At 53.9% G+C, this 23,379-nt stretch overlaps 2 protein-coding genes across 2 annotated transcripts in view; one reads left to right on the forward strand and one right to left on the reverse strand.

Annotated features, from left to right (window-relative positions):
- COL5A3 (collagen type V alpha 3 chain) overlaps window positions 1-9,622 on the reverse strand; it is a 38,002-nt gene extending 28,380 nt beyond the window's left edge. Inside the window, exons 1-7 of the mRNA XM_029053380.1 lie at window positions 9,460-9,622; window positions 5,268-5,435; window positions 4,947-5,154; window positions 4,663-4,819; window positions 738-875; window positions 452-598; window positions 35-145 (exon numbers count right to left, since the gene is read on the reverse strand). Of these exons, the coding sequence (XP_028909213.1) occupies window positions 35-145; window positions 452-598; window positions 738-875; window positions 4,663-4,819; window positions 4,947-5,154; window positions 5,268-5,435; window positions 9,460-9,553 (1,023 nt within the window). The 5' untranslated portion in view covers window positions 9,554-9,622. The remainder of the gene's footprint in view (window positions 1-34; window positions 146-451; window positions 599-737; window positions 876-4,662; window positions 4,820-4,946; window positions 5,155-5,267; window positions 5,436-9,459) is intronic.
- A 2,029-nt stretch (window positions 9,623-11,651) lies between these two features.
- Window positions 11,652-16,164, forward strand: RDH8 (retinol dehydrogenase 8). Its single transcript, XM_039910531.1, has 6 exons — window positions 11,652-11,800; window positions 13,156-13,317; window positions 13,908-14,087; window positions 14,574-14,667; window positions 15,212-15,395; window positions 15,820-16,164. Exons 1-6 carry the CDS (start codon window positions 11,680-11,682, stop codon window positions 16,042-16,044), a joined length of 966 nt encoding a protein of 321 aa, XP_039766465.1. The 5' UTR covers window positions 11,652-11,679; the 3' UTR covers window positions 16,045-16,164.
- Window positions 16,165-23,379: the final 7,215 nt, after the last annotated feature.

Raw genomic sequence — 23,379 nt, forward strand, 5'->3', positions numbered from 1 at the left:
CGTCCCACCCTCCAAATTCTTGGCCCACACCCACCTGAACCTCATTAGTTGAGACGGTCCCAAGGGAGGGGTTCAGGGCATCTTCACGGGTCGGGTTGGGGGCTGCGGTTCCCAGTTGGGTCTCCTCAGTCGGGGGAGGGGTCACCTGGGGGAGGGAAAAGGGTGAGGAGGGTATTTGGTCAGCATGTTTGGGAAGTGGGTGCCCTCCCCTGGCTCTGATTGACATTTAAACTCCAACTCCCCCAACCGCAGCCCTTCCTACCTCCCCATTCCCTCGCTCCATGGTTTGGCTGCCACATGGGGAGCAACTGCAGGGCCCTGTGGCTTCAAGACTATGGAGCCCAAGACCCTCTCAGAGGGAGTCTCTCACAGCTAACTCTCCCAAGCCCACCCAGATGGAGTCTCTTAGGGTCACAAGTCTCCCCAGACACGACCATGCTCAATCCCCTACCTGGTCTCCTTCAACAGGGGGGTGGCCCGGCCTCTCGGACAGCTCCTTGTTCTTCTTCCTGCCCTTTCGGCCTTTCCCCTTCCCTTTCCTCTTTCCTTTCCCCTTCCCCTTTCCTTTGCCTCGGGGGCGTGAGGTCTCCAGCTGGCTCTAGAGGAACAGGAAGGAGGATAGGGGGAATACAGCTTTATTTAAAGTCCAACTCAGGCCCGTGCCTCCATCCCCCTGGCTCCTCACGTCACCACGCCTCCCCCACCCCCCACCCCGGGGGTTCCAGCAGGTCGCTCACGGCAGTGGGTTGCACGGGCAGGGGGGACACGGGCAGGGGGGACACGGGCTGGAGGCTGGCACAGTCAGGCAGGAAGCGTTCGCAGGCTTGGAAGGCGGCACCAGGATCAGGCACGATCAGCAGGTGCTGGATGCTGCCCTGGGAAGGACGAGTGGTCAGAGAGGTTGGGGTGAGGACAGGGCAGAGCTGGGGTGGGGACGTGCCCGGGGACACGGGGGCAGAGAGGGCAGGAAATGATGGTAATAATGATAATGATGGTAATTGTTAAGCACTTCCTAGGTGCTAGGCACTGTGCTGAGCACTAGGGTCGGTACCACATAATTAAATCGGACCCAGCCTCCTGTATCAGACCAGTATTCACAGGGTAGACTGAAGGCCTACTATGTGCAGAAGACAGTGCCGGACACTTGGGAGATAAACAGAAGTAAAAGACCTAATCCTTGCCCTCGAGAAGCGGAGCCTCTGATGAAGGAGACAGGGCATGTATTCCATAATTCAGAGTGAGAGCAAGGAGAAAAATAATAGGCGCAATCAATCGCCAACGTGCAGACAGATCGGTGAGTGCCTAGGAGTGTAACGGGGTGACATGACCGGGAAGATGGGGAGATTAATCATGGAATGCCTCCTGGAGGAGATGGGGACCCAGACCCAATCCGTCCATTCCCCACCTCGCACACGCACCTCCTTCTTGAAATGAATCCCCAGGACCAGTCAGTCCAGCCCGCTCAGTAGGCGACTAGCATGAGATCCCCGGAAACAGCTCTCAGCCCTTCCTCCTGCTTGCCTATTGACTCGGGCCTCTGTTGCCTCTTGTTTCCCTCACTACCTTCCCTGGTGCCTTGGTTCTCTGGACCAACCCCCCTCACCTCTAGCTTAGGGGCAATGTGGCCTAGTGGAACAAGCACAGGATTGGGTGTAAAATGGGGTTTAAGACTGTGAGCCTCATGGGGGACATGGACTGTGTCCAACCTGATTAACTTGTATCTACCCCAGAGTTTAGTACAGTGCCTGGCATATAGTAAGTGCTTAGCAAGCACCATAAAAAAAAAAACACCTTCTGTTTCCTCATCGGTAAGATGGCAATAAAATGCCTGTTCCTCCCGCTTAGACTGTGAGCCTTGTGTGGAAGGGGGACTGGATCCGATTTGATCATCGTGTACCCACCCCAGTGCCTGGCACATAATAAGCACTGAATAAGTGTCATTATTATGATTATCATCATCATCATTAGCCTACCCAGACCACTGATCAGGACCATTTGTTCTTATCCTAGTGCAGCTGTCTCCGCTTTGCCTGGCCCCGCCCTTCATTTCAACCACTGGATTCCACCACCTTAGTCCAGGTCCCGGTCCTGATCCCCGACTCCCATCCCCAGGCCCCAGGAACATCAGTGGTCTCCAGTTCATCACCAGGACAATGACCCCTCTGTCCAGTTGCCCCAAACTGGAAACTTCTCCTACCCCCTGGTTATGCCATCCCTCCCCTGCCTCGGGATCAGGCCCGCCTCCCCCCACGCCCCCCCCCCGCGAAAACAGAAGAGCCATTGTGTGCATAGGGCAGGGTCAGATGGAGGAGGGGAAGAATGGGGGATCCCTGCCCACCCACCCCTGCTCATCAGCTTGTCCACCACCTTCACCCCGAGCTGATCCTCTGATCCCCCCACCTCATACCCACAGAATTATGCACACAGCACACCCAGAGACACACACAAACACCCCTCCATGCAGACTTGCAAACACGCAGAGACCCAGTCGGTGTGCAGACACACACGCACATAGACTCGAGTCCCCCAAGAAACAGCACACAAATGCAAGCACACCTACATGTGTACAGATATGTGCACATTAACACACGTGCACTCACACAAGTACATATGCACCCACAGACATGAATGCTCGGGAATATACACATGGACACACACACACACACACACTCTCTCTTCCCCCAGAGACCAACCAGGAAATTCCAACAGAGGGAAGGGAAGGGGGGAAGGGATGGTGCTGAGCTGTCTGTAGGGTCCTAAGGTCCCCTGCAGTCCCAGAGACCCCCAGAGCTGCCACTCCCAGACAGGGAAACCCCTCCCCAGCCACAGCTACAACCACAACTCCAGCCACAGCCATGCACACAATCCCAATCACCACAGCCCCAGACCTCACTTTCCCATTGCTCCCCGAGGGGAGGGGCTTTTGGACGCAGAGACAGGGCAGTCCTGAGAGCCCCACTCCTCCCCACCCCAACTCCTTTCCCAGGGACACAGATCGTCAAACCCACCATTCCCATCTTCCAGGGGCAGGCCGGGGCTGGGCGGGGTCCCGGGAGAGAGGAGAGGGAAAGGTTAGTGGAGGTCTCAGGGTGGAAGGGGGGCCATCAGAGCCAGAGGTCATGGTCCAGCCCGCCTCCCTCTCCCAGCCCTACTCCTCACCCCCGCTTCCCGCCCCCCGCCCCCCCAACACACTGCATGACTCTAGAGTGAGTCACAGGAGCGGCTGGTCTGGGGCAAGTGGGTGGGGGAAGAGGGGACTGGGGCCAAGAGCCTGAGATCTGGGACGTGGGAGGGAGAGGGGTAGTTCAGGCCACGCTCCTCCCTCTCTTTCTGATTCCCCTCCCTCCCTCCTGACACGATCCCACACATTTTCTCCCACAGTCCAGGGCCTTGAGCTCCTGTAGCTTCCTCACCCGTTCTTCCCCCCACCCCACCCCCTGGCCACCTCCCAATCCACAGCCTAGGAAAACAGGGACGGGGAAAAAGAAGAGGGTTACGATGGGTTGTCCAGGACCCGTCTTCTAGGGTTTATCCCAACTAGCCCCCTGCCTGTTGGGAAATGGGATTCCTCCTCCTCCTCTTCCTCCCCTTCCTCCTCATCCTGTGCAAAGATCTTCACAGGAAAGGGAGAGACAGGGAGAGTGGGTCTCAGAGAGAAGTAGACAGGCAGACAGAGACGGGGACAGAGAGAGAGGAGCAGCAAGGGATCGGAGTTCTTGCTCCCTAGACCGGGCACGCGGTATTACTCGGTGCCCACGCTGGGAGCTGACACTGGAGCCTAAGAGTTACAATGAGACCAGCCACTTCTGACCTCTCCCACAGAACAGACTGGCTGGCACCCTCCACCCACTTATTCTCCACAAGCACTTTCGTACACGGGTATAAACACACTCCCAAACAGACAAAGATATAAATGCACACACAAACACCCACATACCCTTAGAAACACATCCCTTCATACATATACATACATACAAACGCTCACTGCCAGAGATGCAGACACACAGTAACACACACATGCAGGCATAAACACTAACACCCACATTCCAAAACTTAAATACACACACACACACAAACACAAAGACATACACCCAAACATGTACTCCTAAACACACCTACTCAGAGACATGCACATACATAAACATAGGCAAGTACACACACCCACATGCATACAAACATAAACGAACTCAAACCCACAGAGACACCTACAAAAACATACAGCAACTCAGACATCTAGATCCGAGTAATCCACATAACACGCACACACATGCAATAACACACAGATATGCACAGACCAAAGGTCACACAAATGCACATAGGCACATAGGCGCAGGAGCCTACACTCATGCAAGCACAAAACAACTGCACACAAACACATACTGGACACACACAGACTCAACAGTAACACACACATAACTACCCATGCACATACAGAGACACCTCCCCAGACACAGACAAAACACACTCCCAAATTCACCCATGTAGACACAGGCATTTCCACAGACATGCCCACACGAAGACACAGACCCACACATTCACAAACATACACCCAAACACACATCTATGCATGCACATACATACGTCTAAACAAACACCCCTACACAAACACACAAATACATAGAAACACCCACACCTACTGCTCCTCTGCCTCATCCTCCTCACCTCAAATGCTGACTCAGCTGCCAACCTGGTGTCCAGCACAGCGTCCCCATCTACACCAATCATTGCCTGAACCATCCGGGGGAGGGGGAGCTGCGGCTCACAATCGGCCACCAGTGTCACCGTCTGATTCTCCACGCTGACCCCCACCCTGTGCCACCTGTGGGGGGAGGGGGAAGGGGAAGGGAGGAGGGCTCGGCTGGCCTCTCCCACCAGTCTTCCTCCCACCCACCCCAAGCTCCAGGAGCTTACCGGTCAGCCTGCGGATTTGGGGTGGCCGAACTTACCTACCATCCGTGAGATTGACCACTGGGGTCAGCGAAGGGGGTGAGTGGGAACCAAAGGTTTCTGGGAGGGAGGGCCAAGAGTCCGGCCCCAGTCTCAACCCCAGCTTCCGGGTCCCCCACTCATCATAGATGGACAGCAGGATGGGGTGGACAGACGGAAGGCTCCGCAGAGTGGTCAGCAGGGAGAAATTGTCTGGAAAGTGGCCATCTGCTCGGGGGAGAGGGGTGGTTGTGGGGGGTGACTCAGTCTCAGGACACAACCCCAACCTGCCCCCTCAGCCCTCAGTCCCCCACCCTGGTCTCTCTCCCCGACCATCACACCTGGGAAGAGAAGTCTGGTAGGGATGCTCAGCTGGGTCTCATTCCCCACCCAGAAGGCCTGTCCGGGACCCTGATCCTTTCCCGTCTGGTTGCAGAATCCAGGGACCATGGGGAGTCCATTCTGACCCTTCCAGACCCCCAGGGCCTCCAGGATGTCCACGGGGTCAGCTGCAAGGGAATGTGGCAGCATAGCATTACCTAGGAAGGCATCAAGGGTTGGGGGAGGCAGAACAGGGGCAGAGGATAGCAGCCTTATATTCCTTTATGGGGGCAAGCAAGTAGGGAGTGTCTTCAAACCAGCTTTTCAGAGACAGGCTCGCCCGAGAGGCTGAGAAAAGAAGAGGTGCACAGAGAGCGGATGCAAGACCCCAAGGGAGGAAATGGAACCCCTGGACATCCCCTGACCATCCACTCCTGCCCACCACCCCCCAACAAGATTCCTGTTTTATTTCAATGGGAAAAGTCTCTGACCTACTTTCAAGGATGAATCAGCCCTCCCAACCCCGGCCCCAAGGGTTCCCCTCCCTGCCCCTCTCCTTCACTCCCCTCCCTCCCTGACCAGGAGCTGGGACAAGTTTAGGCTCTAAAGGGGATTGTACTGAGCTTGTGTCGTCCCTATCCCCACCCCCCGCCATTTCTCCCAGCCTCCCCAACGCCCCCCAAGCCGTTTCCTCTCTGTCAGCCATCCACTGCCCGCCCCACCCCCCGCCCCCTACAGATGTTTCAATCCCCCTCTTCTCCCTCCCCCGCCCCACCCCACCTAGGGTCAGTTCCTACGTCTGAAATCCCAGGATTGGGAAGGGGGCATAGGGAGACAGGACAGGGGGTGCTGGGGCTGGGGGTAGAGAGGTCATCGTTTTCCGCCGGGCAATCTGGGCTGGGCCTGGGCCCTGGCTCGCCCCCAGTCTCCGATCACCCCCGTGAACTCCTAAGCGGGGCTCCCGAGCGGCCGGAAGACTGACAGTTGGGTTTCTCTGGGCCTGCTGGCTCTGTGCAGCCTGCCTGCCTGCCCCCCACCCTCGAGTTTCCCTCAGCACCTCCCCCCAGGGTACATACAGAATCGTGCCCACCCCGATCAAACCTGCCCATTTGGAGATGTACGAAGGAGCAGTAGCCACCCCCAGCTCAGCCCCCGCCCCCTACTTCCTCGGGACACTAAGCGGAACCAAACGGACCTTCCCTTCTGGCCAAGCTGCCCAGGTGCAGAGCCCGCTGGGGGGACGGGGCGGAGGGGAGTGAAAGGAGGGGTAAAGAGCCCTCGGGGCCTCCCTCCCCCCTCACCCTTCCATCCGCCTTGTCCCACTGACCCCCAACCCCGTGAGTGCTGGCGGAGGTTGAGATTTCCACAGCAGCCGACAGCGGCCGGACGGTGATCTCACCCGTTCTGGCCACTGACCTCACAGCTGTGAGAAGCCTCGGAGGGTTCCTGGGATGTGGTGGGGAGAGAGTTGAGGCTCCGGGAGGGAAGAAGGAAGGAGGATGTGGGGGCCAGGGGGGAAGCACTGATTGGGGCAGGGACGGGGAGAGAAATGGGGGCAGAGTAGGGACAGGAGATAGGGTCAGGAACCAAGGCTTGGGAGGGAACCTGGGTAGGGTCTCTTGGTCAGGGATAAGGGCAGAGACCGGGACGGGGGGAAGGGAGGAAGGGAGGGGAGCATGGATGGAAGACAGGGTCGAAGACAGGGGCAGGAGCAGGAACAAGGGCTGGGATCATGATCCTCTCTGTCCTCTCTCTCTCTCTCTCTCTCTCTCTCTCTCTCTCTCTCGGGCCCGCAGTGGGAAGCGAAGTTGTGGGAGGGCCAGCCCCTTCCCCACATAACTGCCGGGGGCTGAACCCCCCACCTTAGCCTATCCAGAACCCTTCTGGGCCTATCCGCCCCCTCATCGCTTCCCCTGTCCAGACAGATAGACGGACAGAATCTCTCCAAAAGAGAAGCAGCATGGCCTGGTGGAAAGAGCATGGGCCTGGAAGTCAGAGGACGTGGATTCTAATTCCCTATCCACCACTTGTCTGCTGTGTGACCTTGGGAAAGTCACTTCACTTCACTTCTCTGTGTCTCAGTTACCTCATCTGTAAAATGGGGATTAAGAGCATGAGCCCCAAGTGGAGTATGGACTGTGTCCAACCTGATTAGCTTGTATCTACACATCCCCCCCGCCCCGCCCCCAGGGGCTTAGTACAGTGCCCGGCACATAGTTACTGCTTAATAAATACCTTTTTTTTTTAAAAAAAAGCCCCTGGCCTACCCAGTAGCACACCCATTCCTGAGCCCAAGTCCTACCCAAGATCTGATCTTCCACCACCTACTGTACGAGCCAGTATTCCCCCATGCTCCTGATGGAATGTGGGGCCCACGACCCTATGTCCATCCCTCCCCATTCCCCAACCTCCCCAGCCCTACTGCCGGCCCCAGAACCCCCTCCTCTCCCATCCAAGATACCCCATCCCTCCCTTCCTGCCCAATCCAGATTGGCTCCTTCTCTGTAAGCCCCAACTGCTCCCCACCCCTCCCCTGCATGCCATGGACCAGAACACAAGGTCCTTTCAGTCTCCTGGATGGGGGTGGCTGGGAGGGGGTGGCACGAAGAGGGAATCAAGAGCACAAGCCAGAGGGGGCCGGGAGGGACAGTGAATCGAAGTTTTGACGTTATCTCCCACACATCCCACCAACCCCTCCCCCAGGAACTGTCTTGACACTCCCCGGGGAGGGGGAAGGAGGGGGGAAGGAAACTCCACTCCTGGGAGAAAGAGGAGAAGGGGGAGCAGGAGGAGGAGGACTAGAGCACAAACAGAGGAGGGAAGGTTGGAGGAAGGGTGGCCAGAGGCAGGGGCATGTCTGCAAACAAGGCCGAGATGTCTGAGGCCAGGGGGAAGGAGAGGCAAGGCCGTTAAGGATGGGGGCAGGAGGGGCGGGGTGGAGGGGCGAACCTTAGAGTGGAGTCCACTGGAAACTGAGAACGGAGGCAATTCGTGGGATTTCCCTCAGTCTAAAATCTGAGAGCGGATAAATTTCCCCAGGGAATTCCCTGGCTCCGGAATCCGAGTGGGGGAGTTTTCTCGGGGGATGCCCTCGTTCCAAAACCCCTAACTATAATCCACAGCGTCGTTGCCAAAGCGGGGTGAGGAGCCCCCCGTGCCAGATGTGAGCAGCTGGCTGTGTGTAACCACACTGACTCATCCCAGACCAGGCCCAAAGCCACGGCTCTCTCCCAGCGGGGAGGGGAGGGGGAAAGAAGCAAGGGAAATTCTTCAGGAAAAACAAATTAAACTCGGGGTCCAGCTGATCCCCAGCGGTTCCAGGAGAAGAGGGCACAACCAGAAGTGGGGTGGGGAGGGGGGGATAAGGGGGGGGGAAGAGGAAGAGGAAGGAGGAAAAGGGCAGGGAGAAGAGGAAGGGGAAAGGGGAAGAGGAAAGGGGAAAGGAAGAGAGAGGGGAAGAGGAAAGAGACGGGGAAAAGAGACGAGTCCGTCTTTCCTCTTTCCCCCTGCCCTCCCAGCCCAACTCGGTGGTCACACCCCCTGTCCGGGCCATCGGTGTGGGGTGTCAGGGTCGCACCTTGTCGGGGGGCCCTGTCCATGGTGCTGAGCCCCGCGGGATCTTCTGGCCCCCAGCCCGGGGGGGGGGTGGGGAGGGAAGGGTGAGGGTACCCGGGAGGTAGGAGGAATCCAGCGGCCAGGAGTCCGCGAAGAACCATCATGGAATATCGGGGGTCGGAGAACCGGAGACGGGGGTGCAGGGGTGCGAGGAGGACCCTCGGCGGCAGGGACCACCCCCCCAGCCCCCCCACCCCCAAAGCCCGGGAGATGAGGAAGGGGCCGGAGCCCACCCTAGACTACCTTGCCCTTTGGTCCCTCACCGCCGCCCCCCGCCCCCGTCTCCTTCTCGCTCCCATCCCTGCGCTCCTCACCGCTCCCTGACCCAATTGCAAGACGAGAAGAGAAGGGCGGGGGTGGAGGGGGGAGGAAAGGGAAAAGAAAGGACGAAAAGGGGGAAGAAGGAAGGAGAAAAGGGAAGGGGAAGGTGGGGAAGGAGGGAAGGAGAGCACTCCGGAGAAGGCCCCCGGCAGGTCCCGCCCCCCTCCCACTGCCCTCCCCGTTCCCACAGCCCCATCCCACCCCTCCCCGCAGGCCGGGGTCCCAGAGGACGGGTGGGTGGGGTTTCCTTGCTGGATCCTACACCGGGCCGCTCACCTGTCCGGCCGCGGGGCAGCCCCGACAGGACGGCAATCATCAGGCAGAGAGCCCGCCCGCCCCAACGGCGGCCTCCTGGCCACCGCCTCTCCATCCCCGGCTCCGCCTGGACAGTGAGGGGGAAGGGTTCTCCAGGTCAGATGAGCTTCCCGTTCGGGTCCGGGTCGGGATCTGAGCGGGTCGTTTCCGATCCGGATGCCCTTTGTCGCGGGCTGGGGGCCGGGGTGGGGGGGCGGGCGAGGAGTGCGGATTGGGGGGCGTGTTTCTCGGGGGGCGAGGGGGGCTCTCCACCTCGCTTCGCTCCGCTCCGGATACTCACAGTGGTGCTCAAAGTCGGCTAGGAAACTTCCCCGGAGCCCCCGCCCCCGCCTCTCCCCCAGCGCCCCCTCCCCAATGCCTCCCTCCTCCCCCTCCCATCCTGACTCCTCCTCTGCCCTCCTCCTCCTCCGCCGCCGCCGCTCCTTCCTCCTGAATCGCCCCCGTCCCCTCTCGTGCCAAGAGGGAGGACGGGCGTGGTGGTGGGGGAAGCGGGAATCCCGGACGGTTCCCGGCCTCGATCCACTCGGAGTCGTTGTGGGCGTGGGGGGTGGGGGGAGTCGTCGGGGGGTGAGGGTGTGAGGGGGGCGGAGTAGGAGGGAGGCTAGCCATTCCCCGATTGGGCCGTCATTCTGTTACTCACACCTAGATGCACCCGTCAGAGAAATAAGACAGAGCCGGGGCGGGGGAACGAAGTAATTGGGGACCATCTCTCCCCCACCCCTAACCCCTACCCCGGGGCTCTCTATGAGGCGGGGGAGGAGATGGTAAAAACAGGGACCATCCTCTCAGACTGAAGAGACTGAAGAGAGAGACCGTGGGGGACGGAGAGATAGAGGGGGAAGAGAGCTTGCAGATCTCTCGAGCAAGGTCACAGGCAGACCACCCCCCCAAATATTTATTTGTTCAATAGTATTTATTGAGCGATTACTATGTGCGGAGCACTGTACTAAGCTCTTGGAATGTACAAATCGGTAACAGATAGAGACGGTCCCTGCCCTTTGACGGGTTTACAGTCTAATCTTCGTGTGCACAACCGTGTATGTGCGTGCGGGCTTGGGGAAGTGCTGCCTGGGGGCAATCCGGAAGGCTTCTTGGAGAAGGTGACTCCGACAGGTTAGGAGAAGGGGACCTTGGGGGCACTTCGAGTTCAGGGACCAGGAGAACTGCAGCGGGAAGGCACGCAGAGCAATACAGGTCCAGAACTCTGGGTCCTCCCCCCCTCCCTCCCCACATGCGGCCCTGGAGCGCAAGAACAGCTCCTGGCCCATTCTTCTCCTCCTCCAATCTTTTTCCCATCCCAAACTGGAGAAGCAAGTTCTTCCTTACGTCTAACTCGAATGTGCCTTGCTGCGGGAGGGAGAGGGGGACGTGTAGGCTCAGAGGGTTGTAAATGTCGCCTGATTTGGGGAAGATAAGGACGTGGCAGGTTGCAGGCAGAGGCACTGAGACCGTGAGAGAGATCGAGAGAGACAGAGAGACGTGCACTGCCCAAGAGATGGAGAGAGACGGTAAGAGGCAGAGTGAGAATCAGTCCGAGACAAAGAGGTACTGAAGCAGAGACAGAGAATCAGGGAAATAGAGAGACAGAGACCCAGAGCAGAGACATAGAGAGACAATGAGACACAGGGACAAAGTCAATGAGGACAGAGATACAGAAAGAGAGAGCAGAGCAGAGCGCTTAAACAGTAACTTCCTTAAGGGCAGGGGCATGTGATTTGCTTCTGTTGGACTCTCCCAAACACTTAGTTCAGTGCTTTTCACTTAATAGATGCTCAATAAATGCCACTGAAGATACAGAGACAGTAACAGGAAGAAACACTGGCTGGGGGAGTGGGTTCCCTAAGATTCCGAGAGCCTCTGTAGCCCCCTTCCTTTAATAATTTGGGGACAGTCAGTGTCCATGATCAACTATAGGGGAGGAGGCCAATGACCCTCTCTCCTCCCCACAGCCCTCCCAGCTATTGCATGAGCACCTGTTCCCAAGTGTCGGGGTCTTGCCCTGCCTGCACCTAGCAAGTCACATGACCTCCACCCAGCCATTAAGCGTCTCATCCTTCAAGGAGCGAAGGGGGGGGGGACATCTGTCTTGACCAAGAGCCAGGACCCAGACATCCACTGAAGGACTGCTAATCAGAGAAAAAGAGAGAGACAGACAGACAGAGAAAGGGGTGGTGATCAGATATGGCTGGAAGCCGAGACACAGAGAGCCGCAAGAGGACCGTGCTTATCACCGGCTGTTCCTCTGGAATTGGCCTCCAGCTGGCCGTCCAACTGGCCCACGACCCCCGGCAGCGTTACCAGGGTGAGCTTCTTGCTGGGTTAGGGATGGGGCTTGGGAGGGGACACGAGTGCCCCGGGATTCTCCAGCAAGCTGAATCTCTATGGGAGGGGGGGAGGGGGAGGGGGGAGGCGGAGGAGACTCCTCGCATTTTGGAGTCCTAAATGGTCTCAGCACCAGGAGCAGGTGAAGGAAACCAGCACATGTAACATCCCTATACCTTCCTGCACGTGCACTCCCATACCTGTCCGAGTCCCACGTCCGCATGCTCACCCATGGCCACTCATGGACCACTAACACCCGGCGACCAGTGGAGGAGAGGAATGGAACAGTGCAGTTGGGCAGGGAAAGAGGGATAGGACATCCAAGTACACCAATGGCTTTCCCCTCAGACCCATGCCCACTTATGCCATCCCTTCCTCTCATACCTGCTCGTTTCAGGGATAAGGGGATCAGAATCTTCATCACAGGATGGGCCCCCACACCCCTTCCTATCCCAACACCCTGACCCACTCTCCTTCTTCTCCCCTTTTTCCACTCCCACCCCCCCAAGGCTTGCCGCTGAGCCCCAGACAGATGCCTGGCCCCTTCCTCAGGATTAAGGGCTGAAGATTTAAGCTTCTTACACAACCACCTTTTATGACCTTAGTCCTCATGCAGGCAGGAGGGGCTGGGCAGCTTGACCATTTGCCCGGTCTCTCCCCCTCAGATCAGGAGCCTAAGGGCCAGGGTGGTCTGAGCCAAGCCTTGTGGGTCTCGGTGGTGGGCAGCCATCCAAGAGTAACCCCTACAGAGTTATCCCCCACTTAGCAGGAGAATTACACCCCGGCCCTGCAAATCACTCCCCATTATTTCTCCCAAGGGACTGGAGGGGGGCTGGAGAGGAGGGAAAAGGGAAAGAAGAATGATTGTGAGCTCGGGAGGGTTATAGGAGATGAGAAGAGAGCAAGAGGACAGAAACAAGAAGGGACACGAGCCAGGGGCCCTGTGCCCCAGACTAACACATCTAGTTACCAATGCTGGGTGCCAGGACTGATGTGAGTGAAAAGGAACTGTTGCTCAAGAGATGTGGAGATTCTTCAGTGCTCACTTTGCTAAGGTTTGGCTGTCCCAATTGGTTTTCCCACCCCCACTACTCCCCTACTACCCAGAATCGCTTACACCCTGTAGCGGGCGCCTGACCCCCCGGCAGGGTGGGGCACCCTAGGATTGGACAAGAAGTCCTCACCAGCTGGGTTCTACGGTACCACCCCCCACTCCACACAGTGACACTCCTCAGCAGGTGGCTGAGCATAATGTGGGAGGAGACTGGGCAAAGGTCCCTCCCCAGCCTACCCTCCTAGGGCCCAGGCCCAGTCAGTTCCACCCTCTCTTTCCAGTCATAGCCACTATGCGGGACCTGAAGAAGAAGGAAGAGCTGGAAGCAGCTGCGGGCAAGGCCCTGGGCCAGACACTGACCGTGGCCCAACTTGATGTCTGCAGGGACGAGTCCGTAGCTGCGTGTCTGAGCGGCCACTTGGGTGGTGAAGTCGATGTCCTCGGTGAGATGAAGGTTTGGTCCTCTCCCTTTCCTCCCCTTTACTCTCCTGCAGAGGTCATTCAGACCCTCCCCATGCCCCCAACAATATTAATGAATACTAGCCCTAATCCAGTCCAACCCGTGAGGCGGGGGCCCTCCTGTTGGTAAAGGAAGGGAGCCCCATGTTCTCCCTTGCTCCTTCCCCCTTGACTGTAGAAAAAGTCCCCCTTGGCTCTAAGTCTCTCCTGCTGCCACCTAATAATAATAACAGTGGTATTTGTTAAGTGCTTGCTGTATGCCAGGCACTGTACTAAACACGGGAGTGGATACAAGCAAATCGAGTTGGACATAGTCCCTGTCCCACATGGGGCTCCCAGTCACAATCCCCATTTTACAGATGAGGTAACTGAGGCCCAGAGAAGTGAAGGTCACACAGCAGACAAGTGGTAGAGCCAGGATTAGAAGCCACGATCCCCTGACTCCGGGCCCGTGCCTGACCCTCTGCCATAGATATGGAGGGCAGAAATGGGTGGGAGAGTACTAGGCTTTGTGGGAGTGGGGTGAGGAGGAGCTAGTGGGCTGATCCCTCCTTATGGGGGTCCCTCCCCACAGTGAACAATGCTGGAATTGGCCAGATTGGTCCCATAGAGAGCATCAGCCTGGATGAAATGCAGAAGGTTTTTGAAACCAACTTCTTTGGCGTTGTGAGGACCATTAAGGCCATCCTGCCTGGCATGAAGCAGCGGAGGAGCGGGCACATCGTGGTGGTCAGCAGCGTTATGGGACTGCAGGGTGAGAGAGGACCACTAGGGGGGAGAATGGTGCAGGTGGGGAGATGCCCTAGATGCTGGGTCAAATGGACCCCATCCTAACCTCCACACAGCCCCCTCATTTGGTGCCTGACCCACAATAGAGGTTAGGCCAGGGTGAAGGCTTCTGGTTCCTTCAGACTGCCCACTCAGGGCGGGATCCAGGTACTGAACTCTTCCTCAGCTGGTCGAAGCCAGGGGCTTCTCCTCAAACCCAGCCTGAGACCAAATTCTGTGGGAGGTGATGGGGAGGGGAGGGGGTTACGTGGCCCCCTAGGCTGTCCACTTTGTGCAGGACCCAGGCACTTGAATTTTCTCTCTCTCCATTAAGTGGCTCAGGGCCACCTCAGATGGGGTGCCTGGAAAGTCTCCACCGCCACCCCCCCACACTACTGTCCTCACTCTCCCTGCTGACCATTTCCCACACATACACACACCCTACCTACACCCTGCACCATATCCCTTCCAGGTGTTGTCTTCAATGATCTATACGCGGCCTCCAAATTTGCCATAGAGGGTTTCTGCGAGAGTCTAGCCGTTCAGCTCCTCCAGTTCAATATCTTGTGAGTTGTTGGGCCCCATGGTGGAGGGTTGGAGGATGAAGAGGTGGAGGGGACAAAGGGGAGAGAATGGAAGGTGACGAGAGGGCGAACGATCAGTCTCATGCCCCCACCTTCTGCCCCAGGATCCCCAAACTCCAGCACAGCCTGCTTTGAATGATCAAAAGAGCCCTCCTGCCCCAAGCAGACAATCCTTGAAGAGCTAGGAAGGGAGGAAGAGGAGTGGGGAGGGAAAGGAAGAAGAGGGAGGGTAAGGGGAGAGAGGCAGGGGACTGTGTTGTGCTCATGATCTTATCCATCGAGCAATGGTATTTATTGAGCACTTACTGTGTGCAGAGCACTGGACTAAGCACCTAGGAGAGTATGCTAAGATAGAAGTGGTAGACGCGATCCCTGCCCACAAGATGCTTATAGTCTAAAGGACTGTAAGCCGTAGCCTTGGGATGGTGTAGTCCTGTGCTGACTTGGGATAGGAAAGGGATGCAGGATGACCTCTTTCCCTCTTTTCGATCTCCTCCTCTTACACCTTTCCTCCCGCCCCGACCAGCATCTCCATGGTGGAGCCCGGCCCAGTGAACACAAAGTTCGAGGCCAAGCTAATGGATGAGATCTCCCGTTCGGAGTTTCCAGGGACAGACCTGGACACCATCCATTACTTCAAGGACATCTACCTTCCTGCCTCCCGAGAGATCTTCATGACCATGGGGCAGAGTCCCCAAACCGTGGCCCAGGTGAGGATGGGGATTTCCCCCAAGGCGTCCACGGTCAGCACCCACCCCGGGGGATCCATCCCCCTAGGAAGTTAGGTGAGTGGAAAACCCAGCAGTTTCAAGAAGGGTTTGGGTAGATCTGCAGACGAGGAATCATTAGAAGGAAATGTTGTGAAGCTTAAGAAGTTCAGGAAGGTTTAGATAAATTCATCCCACCAATACTAACAGTACTAAAGCACTCACTGTGGGCAAAGCACTGGAAAAGTACACAGGTGGGAATTAGACAGGGACCCTGTCCCTCGAGGAGCTCACGATCTAGGATCGTAAATTGGGAGGAGGGGGACTGGAGTCAGAGAAGCAACACTCCCCTGGCTCAATCCCTGTGGTCTATCCGATCTCCATCCCACTGGCTCCCTCCCTCTAAGTGCCCAACTTTTCCTTCTAGGCCATTGCTCACGTCATTGACCTGGAGCAGCCCCCATTCCGCACCCAGACCAATCTTCTGTACACGCCCCTGACCGCACTGAAGTACGCCGATCCCTCTGGCACCCTCTCCGTCCGTACCTTCTACCGCCTGCTCTTCAACTACGGAGCCCTGTTCCGCCTCAGCCTCTGCTGCCTCCGCTGCGTCACCTGCAACTGCTTCCGCCGCAGGATCATCCCCGAGTGAAGGGGGCGGGGGCAAGAGAGGGAAGGTCAGAGGGAGTCCCCAGCCTCAGTTGTTGCCTCCACGAACCCAGTAGATCTTCAGTTTAAAATCCCTCCCCAAATTGATGCGAGTTCTATCTATCCTTATCCCCTGATTCAGCTGGGGTCATGGAAGGGGAGTGGGAGGGGGTCTGGGGGTAGGGGTGAGCAGGGTAGGGAGGGTAAACTGGTCTTTGGGTGGTCTGGGTCTTTTCCAGGACAGGATGACCTATCACTTGGCCTGAGCACCAGCAAACATCAACCCAGTGATTGGGATCCTCTTTGTCTGGCTGCCAGATGGACATTAATGGCGACAGAGTCCCCATGTAAGGACAGACATAACAAAGAAGAGTCACCGCCTCCTCTTAAGCCACCCCAGCCCTTTCTGGGGTTCACCCACACACAAACTCACATTCAGTCATATGCACAAGCACACAAACATACAGAGACTCACAAAAATCTTGTGCAAACACACTCGCACCCACATAAACTCATACACAGATACACACATGGTAATAATAATAATGTTGGTATTCGTTAAGCACTTACTATGTGCAGAGCACTGTTCTAAGCGCTGGGGGAGACACAGAATAATCAGGTTGTCCCACGTGGGGCTCACAGTCTTCATCCCCATTTTACAGATGAGGTCACTGAGGCACAGAGAAGTGAAGTGACTTGTCCACAGTCCCACAGCTGACGAGTGGCAGAGCCGGGATTCCAACCCATGACCTCTGACTCCCAAGCCCGGGCTCTTTCCACTGAGCCACGCTGCTTCTCACGCTGCTTCTTGGTAGACACGCACATGTGCATTCACAGACACTCATGTGAAAATATTCACATACACACATCTATCTATAGCCCATCATTATTATTATTAACCTTCACATCAATCATTCAGTCGGTAGAATTTATTGAGCACCTACTGAATGCAGAACGTGGTACTAAGTGTTTGAGAGAGTACAATAGAGTTAGTAGGCTGATTCCCTAACCTCAAAGAACTACCAATCTAGTGGGGGAGACAGACATTAAAATTATTAATGGATAGGAGGAAGAAGGAGAAGTGGATATGTACATAAGTTACTGATTGAATAGTAGGATATGTAAGTCGACATGTACAGAAATGCTATGGGTAGTTGTGAGTAGACAAATGTGTACGTGGTGCAGAAGCACTGAGGCGGTAGATGCGGAGATATAACTTTGGGAGGAAGATAAATAAATCCACCGATTGCCTGCTATGTGACCTCACTTCTCTAGGCCTCAGTTACCTCATCTGTAAAATGGGAATTGAGACTGTGAGCCCCATGTGGGACAGAGACTGTGTCGAACCCGATTTGCTTTCATCTTCCCCAGCGCTTAGTACAGTGCTTGGTACATAGTAAGAGCTTAACAAATGACACATTTTATTAGCATGAGAGATTAAGGTGGAGGAGAGGATTTGGGCAGGAAGATGAGTAGTTCAGTTTTGGACATACTGAGCTTGAGGTTCTGGCAGGACAGCTAAGTAGAAATGGTCTGGAGGCAGGAGGAAATGTGAGCCTGCAGAGGAGGTGAGAGGGCAGGGCTGGAGAGGTAGATTTGGTGGTAGTTGAAGCCATGAGAGCAGAATGGATGTCAAGTGAGAAGGAAAGGGGACCTAAAACAGAGCCTTGAGGGACACCCACGGTTAGGGAGTGAGAAGGGCAAGAAGAACCAGAAAAAAAGATTGAGAAGTAGTGGCCAGAGGGGTAGGAAAATCAGTAGAGAACCTTGTTGGTGAAACCAAGGTTAGAGAGTGTCGAGGGGGATTTAGGAGAGAGTCCACTCGATTTGGCAAGGAGGAGGTCATTGTTGACCTTGGAGTGTTCATTTTCTTGTCTCAGTCAGGGCTGTTGTAATGTTGCTGCAGAGCTTCTTGCAGGTATCTTCATTCTCCGCCAGCTTAATGATCAGCTGTTTTGGTGGTTTGGAGGCCATTTTTCAGAATAATGATTCTAAACTACAATGTGAGCTTGGAGCATATATCCAACATTCTACTGCACACAAGGCTGCTGGGATCTGTTCTCCCTCGTACTTAGACTGTGAGCCCATGTAGGAAAGGGACTGTGTCCAATCTGATTAACTTGTATCTACCCCCTGCTTCCTCCCCTTGCCCTGCCTGCCCATCAGTGACTTGTGTGGTGGGGCAGGAATGGCGGGGAATGGAAAGGATGGAGCTCTCTTCTCTCGGGCTCGGATTCTGTGCTGCCTTCCACCAAAATAAGAGAAACCCACTCAGCTCCTCCCCTCTTCCCCACTTTCCATTCATTAACTGCTTTCAAGTCTTTGCTATCTGTTGTCGTAGCTTTCAAATCCTAAGCAGCTGTAAATGGGCCAAAGCAATGCCTGGTCTCCATGGCAATAAAAACTGCAGCCTCTTAGCTGAGCCTAACAGGCAAGGAATGTGGCTGGGTCAAAACAAATGGACTCGCCAGTGTTTGGGACCAGGAGGCAGGGCCAGAAGTCAGGTATCTGTCCATCTTTTCATTTAAGTCTAAGGGGGAAAAAAAAACCCCACACTGCAATGGTTTACAATACACCACATTTTTGAGGAACGTAGTACATCGGTATCCTGGGGATACACCTTCATTCATTCATTCATTCAATCATATTTATTGAGCTCCCACTGTGTGCAAAGTACTGTACGAAGCGCTTGGAAGAGTACAGCATAACAATAAACAGACACATTCTCTACCCACAACAAGCTCACAGTCTAGAGAGGGAGACAGACATTAATATGCATAAATAAATTAATAACAGATATATACGTAAGTGCCGTATATACACCTATACACACACACTCTCATATACACAGTCCTACATCACATGTACACACGCACAGATACTTTCCCACACGTACTCACAGAGATGTACACTCTGTCTCCCCGTCTAGACTGTGAGCTCGTTGTGGGCAGGAATGTGTCTGCTGTTATATCGTACTCTCCCAAGCGCTTAGTACGGTGCTTTGCACAGGGTAAGCACTCCATAAATACGGTTGAATGAATGAATGAATGAATGAATGAATGAATGACTACCTAAACACAACCTCCCATATACACAGGCACGCACATACAGGGACCCATGCTCTCAACCAGATATTATAGCAATTGGAGCTGGGTAGCCTGGGGCTTCTTTGACTAAACCCCTACCCTGCCCTCCTCCTGGGCACTCCTTGGGGTACTGAGGCTTACTACCACCTCACTCCTGCCCTGAACTGTGAGAGTTTGTTGTTTGTTGCAGACTTCCGAGCTCCTGCAGAAATGTTTCCCAGCTAGAGCCCCCCAGAGATTTCTCCGGTAAATCGCTCCCACCATCATTTGTTCCAGACCAAGGTCACAGGGCCAGACCCCCCTCCTCAAGGGTCATTAGGAATAGTCTGGGAAGGGACTGGCCTCTTGGCCAGGAGAGGAAGACCGCGTTTTCACCGCCTCCCCCTGCCCCCACCCAGAAGTAAAGTTGAGTTCCCCTGAGAAAGTTTAAAGCTGGCTGTGGTCTGAGTTCTGGGCTCCGCCTCCTTCCTGAGAGCCAGTTAGAAGTGATTTTTTAATGGTATTTTGTTAAGCCCTTAGTACATGTCAAGCACTGTTCTAAGCGCTGAGGTAGATACAAGTTTATTAGGTTGAACACAGTTCCTGCCCCACATGGGGCTCACCATCTTCATCCCCATTTAACAGTTGAGGTAAAACTGAGGCACTTGCTCAAGTGACTTGCCCAAGGTCACATAGCAAAGAAATGGCAGAGGAGGGATTAGAACCCAGGTCCTCTGACTCTCAGGCCCATGTTCTTTCCACTAGACCATACTGCTTCTTCGTCTGATTGTGTATTTTTCTCCACCCAAGCTGTACCTGAGAGCTTGGGAGTCAGAAGGTCATGGGTTCTAATCCCGGATCTGCCACTTGTCTGCTGTGTGGCCTTGGTCAAGTCACTCACTTCTCTGTAACTCAGTTACCTCCTCAGTAAAATGGGGAATAAGGCTGTGAGCCCTATGTGGGACAGGGACTGTATTCAATCCGATTTGCTTCTATCCACCCCAGCGCTTAGTACAGTGCCTGGCATGTAGTAGCTCTTAACAAATACCATAATTGTTATCATTATTAATAATAATAAAAAGGAAACTAGAGGATGTCTGGCACTCTGAAACCTCAGAGTTTGTAAATATTGTTTGTAAACCTGGTCCTCGGATTCCCTGTTGTGATCTTTTCCCATTGGAAAAGATCCCAACTTTCATCTCATCTCATCTCATCTGGTTTGGGAGTTTGGATCAGTCATGGTCACTGACTAGCCAGGGGGTCCTGATGTGATTTTTTCATACCATATCTGCCCAGGATATCAAACACTGGGTGATCAGTACTTTTCAAGCCTTAGTACTGTGCTGTATGCATGGTAAGCATTCAATAAATACCATTGATAGATTAATTTAGCCCTAGAGCAGTGTTATACAGCAAAGTGGCCCCAATTTAGATTCATTGAGGGAAAAAAAACCCACAAATTGGAGTCTAACAGACTCCTGAAAGGCCCAGGAATTAAACAGGGTTTCATTATCCAACCCTGCTCTATACTGGGGCTGATAGCTATGTTCAGAAGGATGTTCTGAAGCCCTATCCCTCACTAATGTAGTCCCAATATGAATGTAATAATAATAATAATATTATAATATTTGATAAACACTTACTATGTGGCAAGCACTGTTCTAAGCGCTAGGGTTGATACAAGAGAAACAGGTTGCCAAATTGTACATTCCAAGCGCTTAGTACAGTGTTCTGCACATAGTAAGTGCTCAATAAATACGAATGAATGAATGAATGAATGAATGAATGAATGAATGAATGAATGAATGAATGAAAGGTCAGGCACCACCCCTTTCCCCTTATGGACTTTACAGTCCAAGGGGGAGGGAGATCAGGGATAAATTAGCACAAAGGCCAAATTAGGCTTCAGCCTGGGGCCTCAGGTTTACGGGGGGGCCTTGGGTAGCCGCCCAAATCATACCCTCTCTTGATCTCATCCACGTAGTCACCACTTTTTTGATGGTATTTGTTAGGCATTTACTATGTGTCAAGCACTGTTCCAAGCGCTGAGGTAGATACAAGTTTATCAGGTTGGACAGAGTCCCTGTCCCACAAAGGACTCACAGTCTAAATCATAATTCTTGAGATATTATGAAAATAGTGTGCTTTTTGAAACAGCCCAGAGAAGCTGCCCTTTAAATTGCTGGAAATTGTCAGCACAAAAGGGTAGTTTACAAGTCCCGGAGTTGTTTCTTTAAAATCCAGGCAGCTTCAACCTTCTCTTCAGTCTTCTCAGTTAGCTCAGCTGTGGAGGATGTGATTGATATAAATAGGTGCTAATCACCACCTTCCCCTTAGTTCTTTATCTCTGTGTCTCCAAGGGGTATTTTGTAGATTTATTGGTTGGAAGAGGTCAATAAGCAAAGTGGATTTGCTGATTAAGAGGCAGTTTAGGGATCAGGTGAAGTGAAAAGAGAGAAATATTTTTGGAGCAGAAGTGTAAAAGGCACTCGTGAGTATGATAATCAAATCAGACACAGACCCTGCTCCACATGGGGCTCACAGTCGAAAACAGGTATCGAATCCCTATTTCTACAGGTGAGGAAGGTACTGCCTGAGAGCTTTGCTTTAGGTAAAGCTGGGAAATAGGGTTTGATCTAAAATCCCCCCTGCATTAAGATGATGCCCAAATTGCTCCTTTCAAAGTTCCTATAGGTGGCTGGTGGGTTGATATGACTTAGGATGTTGGAAGCTAATCAGGGAGGACTTAGTCAATTGTATTTATTGAGCATTACTGTGTGCAAAGCACTGTACTAGGTGCTTGGGAGAGTAGACTATAATAGACACATTCCCTGCCTACAAGGAGCTTATAGTCTAGAGGGGGAGACAGACACTAATATAAATAAATTACAGATAGGTACATAAATGCTATGGGGCTGGGAGGGGGCATGAATGAAGGGAGAGGGAGAAGAGGAAAGGAAGGCTTAATCAGGGAAGGCCCCTTAGAGGAGCTGTACCTTCAATAAGGCTTTGAAAGGAGGGAGAATAATTAATTGTCTCTTGGATTTGAGGAGGGAGGATGCTTCAGGCCAGCGGCAGGACATGGGGATTTTAGGAAGGCTTTAAACATGGGGAAGCCATTGGAGGTGTTTGAAGAATGGAGGGATATACTACACTCAGCAACGTGTAGTATAAACTGGAATAAGGTGAATAAGGTGAAGGAGCCAGAGAGAAAGGAAACCACAAGCATTCTTCAGCCCCCTCTTAAAATGGTAGACAGGTCAGTGAGCCTCTTCCTTCCCTGCCCCTCGCCTCCCACCACCACTCAGTCGATGGTATTTGAGTCCTTACTATGTGCAGAACACTGTACTAAGCACTTGGGAGAGAAATCGGTAGACACATTCTCTGCCCACAAGGAACTTACAATAGAGGAGGGGAGGCAGACATTAATATAAATGAATGAACTATGGCTATAGACATAAATGCTGCGGGGCTGAGGGTGGGGTGAATAACAAGTGCTTAAAGGGGACGGATCCAAGTGGTTAGACAATGCAGAAGGGAGAGGGAGTTGAGAAAATGAGGGCTTAGTAGAAAAAGGTCTCCTGGAGGAAATGTGACCTTAATGAGGCTTTGAAGGTGGAGGGGGGTGAGGGGAGAGAAGTGGTCTGGCATAAGTGGAGGGGGAGGGAGTTCCAGGCCAGAGGGAGGATGTGGGAAAGGGGTCAGCTTTATATACGGTTTACTTTTTGTCTTGCAGTCCCTAGAGATCACCCATTGTAATCAATCAAGCCATGGTATTTATTGAGCACTCACTGTGTGCCTAAAGTACAGTAAAGTAGGCAGACATAATCTCTTCCCACTAGAGGGCGAGACAGACATTAAAATAAATTACACACGGCCTTGGAAATAAGGGCTGGGTGGCTGTGGCAGGAGTGGAATATAAAAGCGCTTGAGGGGAAGAGACCGGAGAGCGTAGGTGACGCATTAAGGGAGGGCAGAGCGTAGGTGACGCATTAAGGGAGGGCTTAGAAAGGAAGGCCTTTTGGAGGAGATATGATTTTGGAGATATGGGTCTGAAGGTGGGGAGAGAGGTGGTCTGTCCGATATGAAGGGGGAGGGAGTTTCAGGGCAGCAGGAGGATGTGGGCAAGAGGTGGGCGGTGAGATAGAAGAGATTGAGGTACAGCGAGTAAATTGGAGTTAGAGGAGCAAGTGGGTTGTAGGAGGAGATCACTCTCTAGCTTCCTTTTCATTAGTAATAATTATTATGGTGTTTGTTAAGTACTTACTATGTGC

The sequence above is a fragment of the Ornithorhynchus anatinus genome, chromosome X2 (assembly GCF_004115215.2).
Source record: "Ornithorhynchus anatinus isolate Pmale09 chromosome X2, mOrnAna1.pri.v4, whole genome shotgun sequence".
NCBI classification, from domain to species: Eukaryota; Metazoa; Chordata; class Mammalia; order Monotremata; family Ornithorhynchidae; genus Ornithorhynchus; species Ornithorhynchus anatinus.

What these genes read in the sequence shown, in the direction of transcription:
- RDH8 (XM_039910531.1), top strand. Translation starts at nt 11,680, where the DNA reads ATGGCTGGAAGCCGAGACACAGAGAGCCGCAAGAGGACCGTGCTTATC. An exon ending in CCCCCGGCAGCGTTACCAGG is followed by an intron (nt 11,801 to 13,155) that starts GTGAGCTTCTTG and finishes CTCTCTTTCCAG; the next exon opens with TCATAGCCACTATGCGGGAC. An exon ending in CAGCGTTATGGGACTGCAGG is followed by an intron (nt 14,088 to 14,573) that starts GTGAGAGAGGAC and finishes TATCCCTTCCAG; the next exon opens with GTGTTGTCTTCAATGATCTA.